The sequence below is a fragment of the Priapulus caudatus genome, unplaced genomic scaffold, assembly GCF_000485595.1.
Source record: "Priapulus caudatus unplaced genomic scaffold, Priapulus_caudatus-5.0.1 Scaffold918, whole genome shotgun sequence".
NCBI classification, from domain to species: domain Eukaryota; kingdom Metazoa; phylum Priapulida; class Priapulimorpha; order Priapulimorphida; family Priapulidae; genus Priapulus; species Priapulus caudatus.
Window position 1 is genome coordinate 69,323 of NW_014577979.1, and position 12,829 is coordinate 82,151.

Below are 12,829 nucleotides of genomic sequence, written 5' to 3' on the forward strand. Positions count from 1 at the left end.
GTACATAAATATGTGTCAATCACCATAAGCGGAACAGAAACACTATGTTATTGTCAGATGTAGTCGTGGCTGACAACTATACTCGGGAAAAAGGGTAACCGATGATGAAAGATAACACAAGGCGTCATGTTCGACACCGCTTTCTGGGTGGGAGTGGAGAGAATGGTGCGTGTCTGCCGATAAGAGAGAGATACCTGTTCTCTTCCATCTTCCTTCCAACTCTGCTGCTCTTTCCCTCCAGTAACTTTCCAGCAGTGAGCCGTAGCGGCGGCGCGTCCGGTTTGAGAGGCCATTAGAGCAGAGCACGAGCAGGTAAGGGACAGACACTGGAAGCGAGGATGACGCGAACAGCGAGCAACAGCTGTAGGACAGAACGCGTCGCGCCGTCGGTCGTACCGCTCGCCCTTTCTCCCAAGTTTACAGCACGCCTGGAAAATTCAACGCTGGTGAAATCTCGAGGAAGAAATTTAAACTGCGAGTTATTGTGTCCTACCCTTACGTCTCCGGGTTACTTGGCAGCCATCTGCAGCTATGCCTTCAGGGCTGAAAAAATCCCTGAAAACTAAGAGAATGACTGTAATTAGATGTCAATAGTTCAACCCATACCACACTCGCACCGCAAGAGCACGCACATTTACAGGGAATCGAAAATTAGCGTATCCCGATACTCCGTGGGTACCCGTAGACTTTTTGTAGCTTTGGATACCCAGATTCTTCATGCTTGGCGTTACTCACGCCGGGAATAAGATAAACACACAATAAAATCGCGTCAGACGCACACAATCGGATAGTCGTTCGCTTGAGCCAAATATTTGCACGCAAGCGCCAAGCGGCCCAAACGTAGCCGACGTGTGGTCGCATCATAATGTGATTGCTGTATACATCTGTATCAACGCGAAATCAGAACAAGCTGTCTAGACAGATAACGTTTGCAGTGAGTACTTGTCTTGTGCTACCGGCTTATTACATGTTTTTTACATAATGAATTGACATTACAATTAATAATTCTTCAACCCTCTATTATTGGCATATTTTTCAGATTTTGGATACAACATTGTTTGAAATTTACTATCGCAAAAATAGGAACCAGATCTTTGGGGGGGGATACCTAGACTTTCAATACCTGGTATCCCGATGAATATCCATAAAAAATCTAAACTTTCGACCATGACTTACATTTGAATTATCCCCTCCGCAGAACCCCAGAACTCACGAAGTACCTGTCTTCCTATGCACAGCCAACGCAGTTTCCCATGGCTCACCCCTGTCTATTTCACACTCCACCCCTCCTGCCTCTGCTTCCTTCCCCTCGTCATCCTCGTCCCCCATCAGACAGGAGCCCTGCTCGTCTAGGCTCCCCCGCCCCAAGCACCACGATCGCGTCCTCCTCTGCGCGCAGCATCTCTCTATCTCTTCATCTCCTCTCCTCGATCCACTCCTCCTCTCTCCTTTTCGTCGTTCTCCCCCAGCACCCCAGCATCCTGCGCCAGCATCTCCATCATGCGCCTCCTCCTCCTGCCTTTCCACCTCCTCCCTCTCGCTTCTTTTTTACCTCCATTCTCCTCCAGCACCCCCAGCACATACACGAGTCCGCCTGCTCCCCTCTGCGCCAGCATCTGCCTACTGCTCCTCACCTCCTCCTCCCTCTCCAACCTCCTCTCCTCTCCTTTTTTACTTACTCGACCTCCTCGACTCCCCCAGCACCCCACACGGCGCCAGCATCTCGCTATGACTCTCCTCCTCCCTCCTCTTCCACCTCCTCCCTCTCTTTTTTACTCCTTCTCCCCCACAGCAACCGAACAGCACTGCGCCATCATACATCTATGCTCTCGCTCCTCCCCTCTTTCCACCTCCTCTCCTTCCGTCTATTTGACCTCCTTCTCCGCCCATGCACATCTCCCAGCAACTCACGAGTCCTGTCGCTCCTCCCGCGCACCATTCTTCCTATTGCCATCCTCCTGCCTCCTCTCTTCACCTCCATCGCTCCTCCTTTTCTTACTCCTTCTCCCCCAGCACCCAGCACTGCCACTGAATCATCTGTCCTCTGCGTCCTGCGCTCAGCAATCCCTATGCTCTCCTCCTCTTCACTCTTCTTCACACTCGTCCTCTCCTTTTTTTACTCCCTTCTCCCCCAGCACCTCTGCAGCACTGCGCCACGTGCATCCTCCCTATGCCTCTTCGTCCTGCGGCTCCTCATCTTGCCTCTTCACCTCCTCTCCGCTCTGCCCTTTTTTACTCCTTCTCCCCGCTCATGCACGCACCCCCAGCACTTACACCGAGTCGCTGTCTGCTCCACTCTGCGCACAGCATCCCTATGACTCTCCTCCTCTGCCTCTTCCTTCACCTCCTCCCCTCGCTCGCTTTCTTACTCCTTCCCCTGCGCCGCGAGCCCCCGCATCGGACCACCGGCCCCCTCCGTCGCAGCCAACCAGCCCCCCACCAGCCACTCAACGTGCGTCCCGTCGCGCCCGCCTACCTGAGCCGCGCCGAAGACTCCCGTGATCCCCGCCACCCACACACCACTGCCCCCTGTCTCCGCGCGTGCCTCCACTCCACCCCGCCACCCTCAGTGCCCCGACCCGAGCACCCAGCACTGCGCCAGCATCTCCTATGCTCTCTCCTCCTCCTTCTTCTTCCACTCCTCCTCCCCTCTCCTTTTTTACTCCTTCTGCCCCCAGCACCCCAGCCATTTGGTCACGAGTCACTGTCCCCTCTGCGCCAGCTCATCCTCCTTATGCTCTCCTCGCTCCGCCTCCTCTTCCACTCCTCCGCTCTCCTTTTTTAACTCCCTTCTCCCCTCAGCACCGCCAAGCACTGGCGCCAGCATCTTCCTATGCATCCTTCTCGGGCCTCGCTCCTCCTCTTGAACGCCTCCTCTCCTTTTTTACTCCTTCTCTCCCAGCACCCAGCACGTGACGCCACGCCATCTCCTATGCCTCTCCCTCAACCTCCTCTCTTCACCTCCTCGCCTCTCCCTTTTTTTACTCTTGATCCCCCAGCACCCAGCACTGCGCAAGCATCTCCTAATGCTCTCCTCCTCCCTCCTCCTCAATCCTCTCCTCTTCCACCTCCTCCCTCTCCTTTTACTCCTCTCCGCCCAGCACCCAGCGACTCAACAGCTCTGTCTACTCCCTCTGGCCAGCCATCTCCTATGCTCTCCTCCCTCCTCCTCCCCTCCTCCTCCCTCTGTCCACCTCCTCACCCTCTCCTTTTTACTCCTTCTCCCCCAGCACCTCCAGCGACTCCACCGAGTCACTGTCCTCTCTGCACGCAGCATCCTCCTATCTCTCCTCTCCTCCTCCCTTTCACCTCCTACGCATCTGCCTCATTTTACTCCTTCGTTCTCTATCTTTCGGGTGCTCCCAGCACCCCAGCACTGCGTCCCCCAGCATCTCCATGACTCTCCTCCTCCTCGCTCCCTCTTCCACTCCCTCGCCTCTCCTTTTCTTACTCCTTCTCCCCGCAGCACCCCAAGCACCTCACGAGTCCGTACGCTCCTCTGGCACCAGCATCTCCTAATGCTCTCCTCCTTCCTCCTCTTCCACACTCCTCCCTCTCCTTTCTTTACTACCTCCCCACACCCCAGGTCACTCACGAGTCGGCATGTCTTCCTCTGCGCCAGCCCTCTCCTATGCTCTGCCTGCCTCTACTCCTCCCTCCGCTTTTTTACTCTTCTCCCAGCACCCAGCACGCGCCAGCATCTCCCTAATCGCTCTTCTCCCTCCTCCTCTCTTCCTACCTCCTCCTCTCCTTTTTACTCTTCTCCCCCAGCACCCCAGCACTGCGCCAGCATCTCCTATGCCTCCTCTCCTCCTGCCTCTTCCACCTCTCCTCCGCGTCTCCTTTTTTACCTCCTTCTCCCCAGCACCCCAGCACTCACGAGTCGCTGTCCTCCTCTGCGCCAGCATCTCCTATGCTCTCCTCCTCCTCCTCCTCTCCATCCTCCTCCCTCCTCGCTTATTTTACTGCCTTCTCCCCCAGCACCGCAGCACCTCACAGAGTCACGCTCCTCCTGCTGCGCCAGCATCTTCCCTTACTGCTCTCCTCCTCCTCTTCGCCGCCTGCTTCTCTGGCCCACCAACGTCCCGCTCCTCCGTATCCTTCCTTTGTCGCCTCGCGCGACGCCTCTATGTGGTCGAGTTCCGCCATGTACTCATCCCCGAAGCGATTGCCATCCTTCATGCGCAGAAATAGGTAAACATATACGTAAATACATATAGGTAACATATATGTATGACTGATGCAGAGGCAACATATCAATAACTGTTATATGTATTGACTTTGCGTGTCTGGTGTTGACAGTAGCGTGACATATCAATAACTGTTATATGTATGACTTTGCGTGTCTGTGTGTGACATAGGTAGACATATCAGTAACTGTTATATGTCTATGACTTTGCGTGTCTGTGTGTGTGCTGTGGTGTGTGTCTGCGCTGTGTGCGTGCTGTTTGTGTGTGTGTGTTGTGTGGTGCCGGTGCGTGGTGCGTGCGTGCGTGCGTGTTTGTGTGTCGTGCGATATAATATTATATTATATATATCATATAATATTATCTCAACCATAAAAAAACAAACATGTGCAACAACTAAACTCTCCATATAACACCTTACACATAACACTACTGTACTGGTAACACATGTATCACAGTGACTAAGCCCGCGCGTAGCGCGGGTTTCAGCTAGTACATATTAAAAGTAGAAACAATTAAGAACCTATTTAAGAACCTTTTGAGCCTAATTTTTCAGTAAGCACCATTTATATAAGAACATGTTGAGGCTAACTTGGAAAAATCTATGTTCTTATACGCGGGTTTTTACTGTAATAGCATTTGAAAATTATTAATATGTATTATTATATGACTGTCATTTTTCCCACACGCTGATTGGTCAAAACCCCTCTTATAGGTCTAAATATATTGCGATGTTCCACCGAAACCTACAGAATCCGTGCACGCGAGGTGAATATAACAATCCAAAACCCCGTCGGGCGCCTCGCAGGTGAATATCATAATCCAGGAACCTGTGCTGCAATTTTTGACCAATCAGAAGCGCGGATTGTCATTGCCTCACTGGAGTGAAAATGGCAGACGACAGTGTAAACAAACCCGGCTTGACAAGATTTGGAACTGTTTCCGATGACCAGCTTAAAACTAAGTATGGATTGGTGCTACACATGGTTAAGTTTATAAAAATGTCATATAATAAAACAGTTATTGACCTATTTTCAGGTGAATACGAGGATTTATTAACCCTCGAAGGTGATATTTCCCTCGGCCTCCGGCCTCGGGAAATATCACCGTCTCGGGTTAATAAATCCTCGTATTCACCTGAAAATAGGTCAATAATTGTATAATGTAATTATTATATAAAAACATGAAAACAGATGCACAGACAAGTACACTGCAGACGTATTGTCTGATTCGCTTGATACAATGTATACACATCACATTTATGATCAACATCGGCTACGCTTACGCTTGCGCTTGCAAATATTGCTCAACAACCACTATCCCGATTTTGACGATTTTTTGTTTACTATCCCGGCGGGATACCAAGCATTCAAATCTGGTACCCAACACAAGAATCTACTATCCCGCGGATATCGGGATACCGCTAATTTCGATCCCTGTAAGTGTGCGTTCCTGCGTGCGAGTGTGTAGATGTAACTAATTAACATCATTCTCTTATTTTCAGGGATTTTTCAGCCCCTGAAGGCACTGCCGCAGATGCTGCCAAGCAACCTCGAGACGCAAGGTAAGAAAATACCTCGCAGTTTAAATTCTTCCTCGATATTCACCCAGCGTTGAATTCCAGGTGCTGTAAACATTGTACGGACCACGGGCGCACGCGTCCTGCCTACAGCTGTTCTCTTGTTCCGTATCCTTCGCCTTCCAGTAGTTCTGTCCCTACCGCTCGTGGCTCTGCTCTAATGCCTCCACCGGACGCGCCGCCGCTAACGGCGCACTGCTGGAAGAGTTACTGGAAGGGGAAAGAGCAGCAGAGTTGTAAGGAAGATGAAGAGAACAGGTATCTCTCTCCTCTCGGCAGAACGCACCATTCTCCCTCCACCTCCCACCCACAAGCAGTGTGAACATGACCTTGTGTTATTCTTTCCATCATCGTTGCCTTCTTCCCGAGTATAGTTGTCAACCACGACTACATCTGCATAACATAGTTGTTAGTTCCGTTATGTATTACACATATTATTATGTACATAATTATTACGTATTATGTTTATTCCGTTGTGTATTATGTATGTGTATCGTATGCGATTTATGTGTGCCTTTGTTTTTTTTAACATGTGTAGATTTGAAATGCGGATCAGTGTAATGCTTGACCGCTCTCTTTATTCTTTTGTAGTAGGAGGAAACGAAGCACCGTAGGTCTGGCCAAGCTAGTGCTGAAGCGACAGTCAACGGACAACGATAAGCCATGGTACGTCCTGTGATTCTAATGCGAAAGAAATCTCACATGCAAACACAGCAACTCTCTATAGCCGAACCTCGTCCAAACACAAAGATTTTAACCAAATCTTATCCAGAGAACGAATAAGGACAAATCCTCTAACGAAAATCCAAACACGGTGACTCTTCAACCGTATAAAACAAATCTCTTCTTCAGGAGAGCATACTGTCTGAATTGATCAAGCATCAATTCAGTTGTCGTTCAATTCATTTGTTTATTTGTTGTTCAGTTGTCAAACAAACTGAATTGTTATCGCGTAAGCACGTGTTGTACGGCGAGTAGCATCACCTGTTGTCGTGGTAACCGACGTCGGCCATGTTCTCTGTGGTGCGTAGGTCTGTGCGTTCGCTGAGCAGTGACAGTGCGAAGGAGAACACAGCTGCTTGGGTGAAAAGCATATCAGATGGAGCTACACAGGTGAGTGGAACGATTGCACGCTGATACCTGCTTACTTGGGCAGATTTGTCTCTCTAATGGAGATACATGGGTGTGTGAAATTATTGCGTGCTAATCAGCACGCCTGGAAATCTCCCTCTTTCTCTCTCTCTCTCTCTCTCTCTCTCTCTCTCTCTCTCTCTCTCTCTCTGTCTTCCTTCCTGCCCCTCTCTTGTTCTCTCTCCCATCCCTCCCCTCCCCCTACTCGTCTCTCTCTCTCTCTCCTCTCTCCTCTCTTTCTCTCTCTCTGGTCTTCCTTCCTGCCTCCTCTCTCTTTCTCTCTCCTTCCCTCCCACTCCCTTTCTCTCTCTCTTCTCTCTCCCTCCCCTGCTCTCCCCTCCCTCATTAGCTGTATTTACCTATTCTCAGCAGGGACTTCTCCGCGAGCGAGTGCCTGGGCCGCGCACGAAAGGAGCGCGCTCGACCGAGGTGGCGGCGGACGCCGCAGCAGCAACGTAGTCACGGCCTGCGGCCCGGGAGGGTGCGGTGGCCGAGGGACGGACGGGCCGATGCGCGCAGAGAGAGCGAGGACGGAGGACACCGAAGACGAGCTACGGAGGGGGAAGTCCTTGAAGCACAAGGCCGTGAGTGGGGAAGGGGGAGGGAGGGAGGAGCGACGGGAGCGGAACGGTGGGTGGCGAGCGAGGGAGCATAAATGGGTATGTGGAGAGAGTGCAATGGCCTCGGTGTTATGGGTGGTGTCGGAGGCGGATGCCATTAAATGCGGTGTGTGCGGCGAGAGAGCTGCAAGTGGCGTGCCATGCAGCGTGGTGGTGAGGGGGGACATAAATGGTTGGGGGAGAAGTGCAAGGGGTGATGGGTGGTGGGATGGGCGAGCATAAATGCGGTTGTGGGCATCGAGAGTGCAAGTGCGCGTGTATGGGTGCTGGGAGGGGGGAGCATAAATGGGTTGTGGGAGCTAGAGTGCAAGTGGTGTTATGCGGCTGGTGGCGGTGGGAGCCATAAATGCGGTTGTGGGCAGAGAGTGCACAAGTGGTGTATGGTGGTGGAGGGGGCGAAGCATAAATGGGTGTTGTGGGAGAGAGTGCAAGTGGGTGTATGGGTGCGTGGGAGGGGCGGGAGCATAAACATAAATGGGTTGGAGGCAGTTAGTCACAGCCAAGTTGCTAAAGAGAGTTTTAAGCAACTGAAACGTCGATAAACACAAGCAAACTGCTAACGATTAAACTTAACGCCAAGAAGCAACGTGAGAGAAAAGCCGCATCACGCGTTTTTGCGAGTGCTCGCGTTCACTTCACTCCGTGTTTCTCCAGCAGAGCCTTCGGAAGGTCTTCGCGACTTTGCAGCTTCCGACCCAAGGCAAGCGAGCCGCAGCTACTGTAGCACTCCCCTCAAGATCAAAGGCTGTCGACGATGGATGGTGACGGCCCGAGACGCGAACGCGCAGACGAACAATGTAACATCGACCGAACGCAGATTACGTTACGATGTATAACGCATAAGTTCGTTGAATTAAAAAAACGAAATTTTACCCCCCCGTGTTAATGTTAAATACTATTTTACGTGTTCAACCGTTTAATACGCCCATCAAGCAGTTGATAACGGTAATTAAATTCAATTTGTTGCACTAGCTTCAATAATATAAATGTGCGCATTAACTGTAAACAGCATTTTGCGATGGGCCATTGCCAAACGAACACAAATTGCTGGCCAAAGCCATACTTAATATTCAGAATATCGCCTGAGGCGTCTTAACTTAACAAACGTAACTGTTTTGTTACGACACGCACAAAAAGCATCGAAAGCGTTTTCGAGAGTAAGACCAAAAAACAAACGAAACTCTGCTTAAAAGCAGAAATGAGATTTTTGACTACTGAATTTTCTCCACATCAACCGTCGCCGCCCTCGCGTCTTAGCGTTGCGTCTCCGCGAGCTCGACAAAAAAAAAAACAAACGTAAAAGAAATTACGTAACACGTTGCCGACACAACGCGTATCCATATGCATTTGTATGTGAAGCTATTCGGGGGGGAGATGCCGAAAACGGAAAGATATCCTCCGCATTACCGCCGTGTCTTTTCCAAAGAAACTCGCACAAAGAAATGCACGTTAAGAGTCGACCGCAATATCCTCCGCGTTAACGCTGCCGTGGCTGCTCTGTGCAGGTACCAATATCCTCTGCGTAAACCTCCGCCGCCTCCTCTTTTCGCAGGTAAGGAAGAGAAGAAGCGGACGCGCTACAAGCCACTGCGCTCGTGGTACAACGAAGAGTACTGCTTCGTGATGGACGCCAAGTCGCAGGGAAACCTCGGACGCTACCTCAACCACTCCTGCTCGCCGAACGTGTTCGTGCAGAACGTGTTCGTCGACACGCACGACCTCCGCTTCCCCTGGGTCGCGTTCTTCTCCGACAAGCTGATACGCGCGGGCGGCGAGCTGACGTGGGACTACAGCTACGAGATTGGCAGCGTGCCCGGAAAGGTGCTCTACTGCTACTGCCAGTCGCAGGACTGCAGGGGGCGCCTGCTGTAGGGGGCGACGCCAGTAAAGGGTGCCTGCTGCCATGGGTAATACTGGGAGGCTGCTGCTGTGGCAGGTTGAGGTACCTCCAAAGGCTGGCGCCTGCTGTAGTAGATAGCACGAATAGGGGGAGGCATCTGCTCTGTGAGGGGCAATTCCAGGTGGTGTAGCTCCTGCTGTAGTAGGTGGCTCAAGTAGGGATTGCCTGCTGAAAGGGCAGTTCCAGCAGATAGTACTGCTTTACGAGGTGCTTGCTGTGAGGGACACCTCTAGTTAGGCGGTACTGCCAGTAGGTGCTGCTGCAGTGAGAAGCGCGTCCGGTAGGGGGCGCCTGCTGCGAGGGCTCTAGGTTATATCGTATATAAGCTTTGGTAAGTGTAGCATGTTTGGTTGCGATATGGCAGAAATAGGTTTGTTCACCAAAGATTTTCATGTGAAAGTGCGATTTTGGCGATTAGCACATTAAGCTGTGAGCAACGAGGACCAATAGATAATTTGGATGTTTGATATGGCCGTTGCCGTTGTGTTTCGTTTGTGTTATTGTCATCCCAGGCATATGATGTCATTAACCAAATAATAAATATTATAGCATTCGTAGCAGGGTGTGTACACATGTCTGTAATGAACTGTAATGTGTATATTATGTGTATATATATATATACTAGCCATACATACAAAGCCTAGTTTAAAAAAACACGTCCATTGTATAAATGTGTCACTGTTACACACACAAGACGATAGTTGACTCATTCTTTTGAAACCATGCACACCTGTCTTGTATGTTTTGTTGATGTTAGCTCTTCTAGTAATATAGAGGAAACGTTCTTATAGTACCAGACATACATGTACTTTGCCGTTTCGTGTCAGTTTGCTTATTTACTCATAAGTGCAACCTGTGAATTATAATTTTTTTTTTTTTTAAAGATGTCAAGTTAGTGTAATTAGAAATACTTCAGTGTGTGTTTCCAATAATGTCTCTAACTATTATAACTATTATAACAATATAGTTGTCCCGTGAAAGAATTGTTGTATCGCTTTTCTTAAGAAACAATGAAATAAAATAACAAGACTTCAATTTGTATTCACGCGTTCGAAACTGGAATACCTTATTCTGCGCATTATTATGGAAAAAAGGGTATACTCTATGAAAAATTCACTATGAATATCACATCATATGTAATTTAAAATGAGTTAATTTAGACTGGGGGATGGGCTGTTCTTCCCAGCCAGTCCTGATTTCATGTGTTTTTATTTCTACTATATAACCTACAGTAAAATTCAATCAAAAAAGTAACAAATCGCGATCAAAAGCTAATAGATCCCGGACCGGCTGCTGCTTCCAACGGCACCTACAGGCACAACTTGAACATCTTGTACTCGACGTCCCTCCCGTAGAAGAAGACTGGGTTCTCTGCGAGCGCGACCTCCTCCCACTCGATCGCCGCCTCCCGGAGAAGCCTCAGGAAAAACTCCGTCGTCTCCATCCTCCTCACCGCACACGCTACATACGCCGGCAGCGCGCTGCCGCCGCGCAGCCGTCGTCGCCGTGACAACGCGCGGAACACGCTCACGAGGTCGGGGATGACGTCGACGTCGTAGACGGCGTCCGTCGCCATGACGACGTCGACGCTGGAGAGGATCACGTCTGCGTCCGCGTCGTCGAACGTACGCCAGTCGAGGTCGAGGATGCTGACGTTGCCGCCGGCAACGGGGCCGCCGACGGCGACGCGGTAGACGTGCGGCGAGATCGCGTCGCGGGTCCACGACGATCGGCCGCGATCCGCCGTGATGCTGCCGTGCGCGTTGGCCTGGTACGACGTCGATGGCTTCCGATGGGCGCGGTCCACTGTTTTAGGCTGCGTGGCGTTGGCTGTCGTGCGTGGACGGATGACCAAGGCGCGCGCGTATCGTTAAACTTCGAGTCGCTCTCTGCTGTCGTCGCCATCATGATCATTCATTGGCTTCGAGCGCGGTCGACTCTCCCTGCTAATCCGTTATTCAGCGGGCGCGTCTAGATTTTATCACAGGTTCCTCCGAGCCGCGTCCGAATTCACGTCGGTGCAAGTGGTCGAGAGCAGCGAAGCGACGCTGCGGGCGAACGCCGCCGCGGCGAGACCAGCGACGCCAGGGGCCGCTGCCGAGGCTCGAAGAACGCGCCTACCCGCAACGCGCTCGCAGCCGCCGCCGTCGCCAGGAGAGGCAGCACTCGCAGAAACGGCGAGCGGCCGTCCTACGTGCGGCAGCCCTCGTCGTGGCGTCCAGAGATGAGGCGCGTGCTCATCCGCGAACGTGACGCGCCGTCCGCCCGCGCCGCCACCGGCCGATGACGCTAGCTCCGCCGCCGCTACCCGACTACCAGTACTATACCGCCATCGCGCCACGTCGCCTCCGCCGCGTGCAGTGACATTGTCGTGCCACGATGTACGTCTTGTAGCAGTGTTGGACGCATACGTCGCGTCGCACGACGGTCCGGTAGGACGCGTAGAGTCGCCGCTGACGTCCGCCCGTGGGCGACCCAGACTGTTCAAGAGGCGCCTTGAGAACCTCAGCGGTACGTCACGGTAGCGGGTAGTTTTGGCACAGCTTCGGACACACGTCGCGGCGAGAAGATGGTCTGTAGGGCAGCTTCGGTCGATTCCGCACGCGAGGTGGCGGCGAAAGTTTCGTCGCAGTCGCAAGTCCGAAGCGATGAGAGAACCATTCGCGAAAAAAAATTGACGTCGTATTTTCGCTACCGTCAACACAGCTGAATGGTGTTAGTTCCATTCATGGCCGCCTGTGTACCGTAGGGCATTGTGGCAGAGGCGTAACAACTAGCGCTAGTGTACGCTAGCTTTTGTCTGTAATGCTTGAGAGAAGTTCTCGTGAGGATCAGGGCGCTGCGTTAACGGTTTAACATACAAATGCTTGCGGTGCATGGGCGGCAGGCCTATATTTACAGTCTCGCCCTCTCTCGCGAGCCGTAAAAATATATGTATTTTAAAATAATCACAATTATTAGCCGTCAATCATTCTCGTACATACACTAGTGAAAAATGTACATTGTTGTTTTATATTAAATATCAATAAAACATCAATATAAAATTTTATCCGTGTATATAATAAAAGAGATGCGATACGGCGCACATGTTCGTGAGATTTTATTTCGCCGCGCTGATCTTTCGTGAATGACAGCACAAGGCAGCTCGCATTAAAACATGACGGAGACGTGATATTTGTTTGTTTCGACGTCGTAAAATACACTGTGTATTTGTGTCGGCCACGCCTGCGCAAACATGAAGAAGACAGAGCTTCAAGGCAGCCGATGCGAACGGTAGCCCGAAGAAATTCAACACAAGGTTTATAAGATAGTCCCTTGACGGCGTAAGTAAGAGTTGTTGTAATTACGACAACTTGGACAAGCTTGTCTATCAAATAGCTATATCGTATTTGGGAATCGAGGCCAAAACATA

General features: G+C 51.1%; 1 protein-coding gene and 1 long non-coding RNA gene across 2 annotated transcripts in view; both read left to right on the plus strand.

Annotated features, from left to right (window-relative positions):
- Positions 1-10,479, plus strand: part of LOC106814396 (histone-lysine N-methyltransferase SETDB1-like) — a 21,689-nt gene extending 11,210 nt beyond the window's left edge. The window contains exons 18-21 of the mRNA XM_014818714.1: positions 5,226-5,255; positions 5,692-5,751; positions 8,175-8,315; positions 9,070-10,479. Coding sequence (XP_014674200.1) covers positions 5,226-5,255; positions 5,692-5,751; positions 8,175-8,315; positions 9,070-9,389 — 551 coding nt within the window. The 3' untranslated portion in view covers positions 9,390-10,479. The remainder of the gene's footprint in view (positions 1-5,225; positions 5,256-5,691; positions 5,752-8,174; positions 8,316-9,069) is intronic.
- LOC106814398 lies at positions 4,841-7,313 on the plus strand. The gene is made up of 5 exons (XR_001394600.1): positions 4,841-4,955; positions 5,692-5,751; positions 6,358-6,432; positions 6,798-6,879; positions 7,267-7,313. It is a non-coding gene; the product is annotated as an uncharacterized LOC106814398 (long non-coding RNA).
- Positions 10,480-12,829: the final 2,350 nt, after the last annotated feature.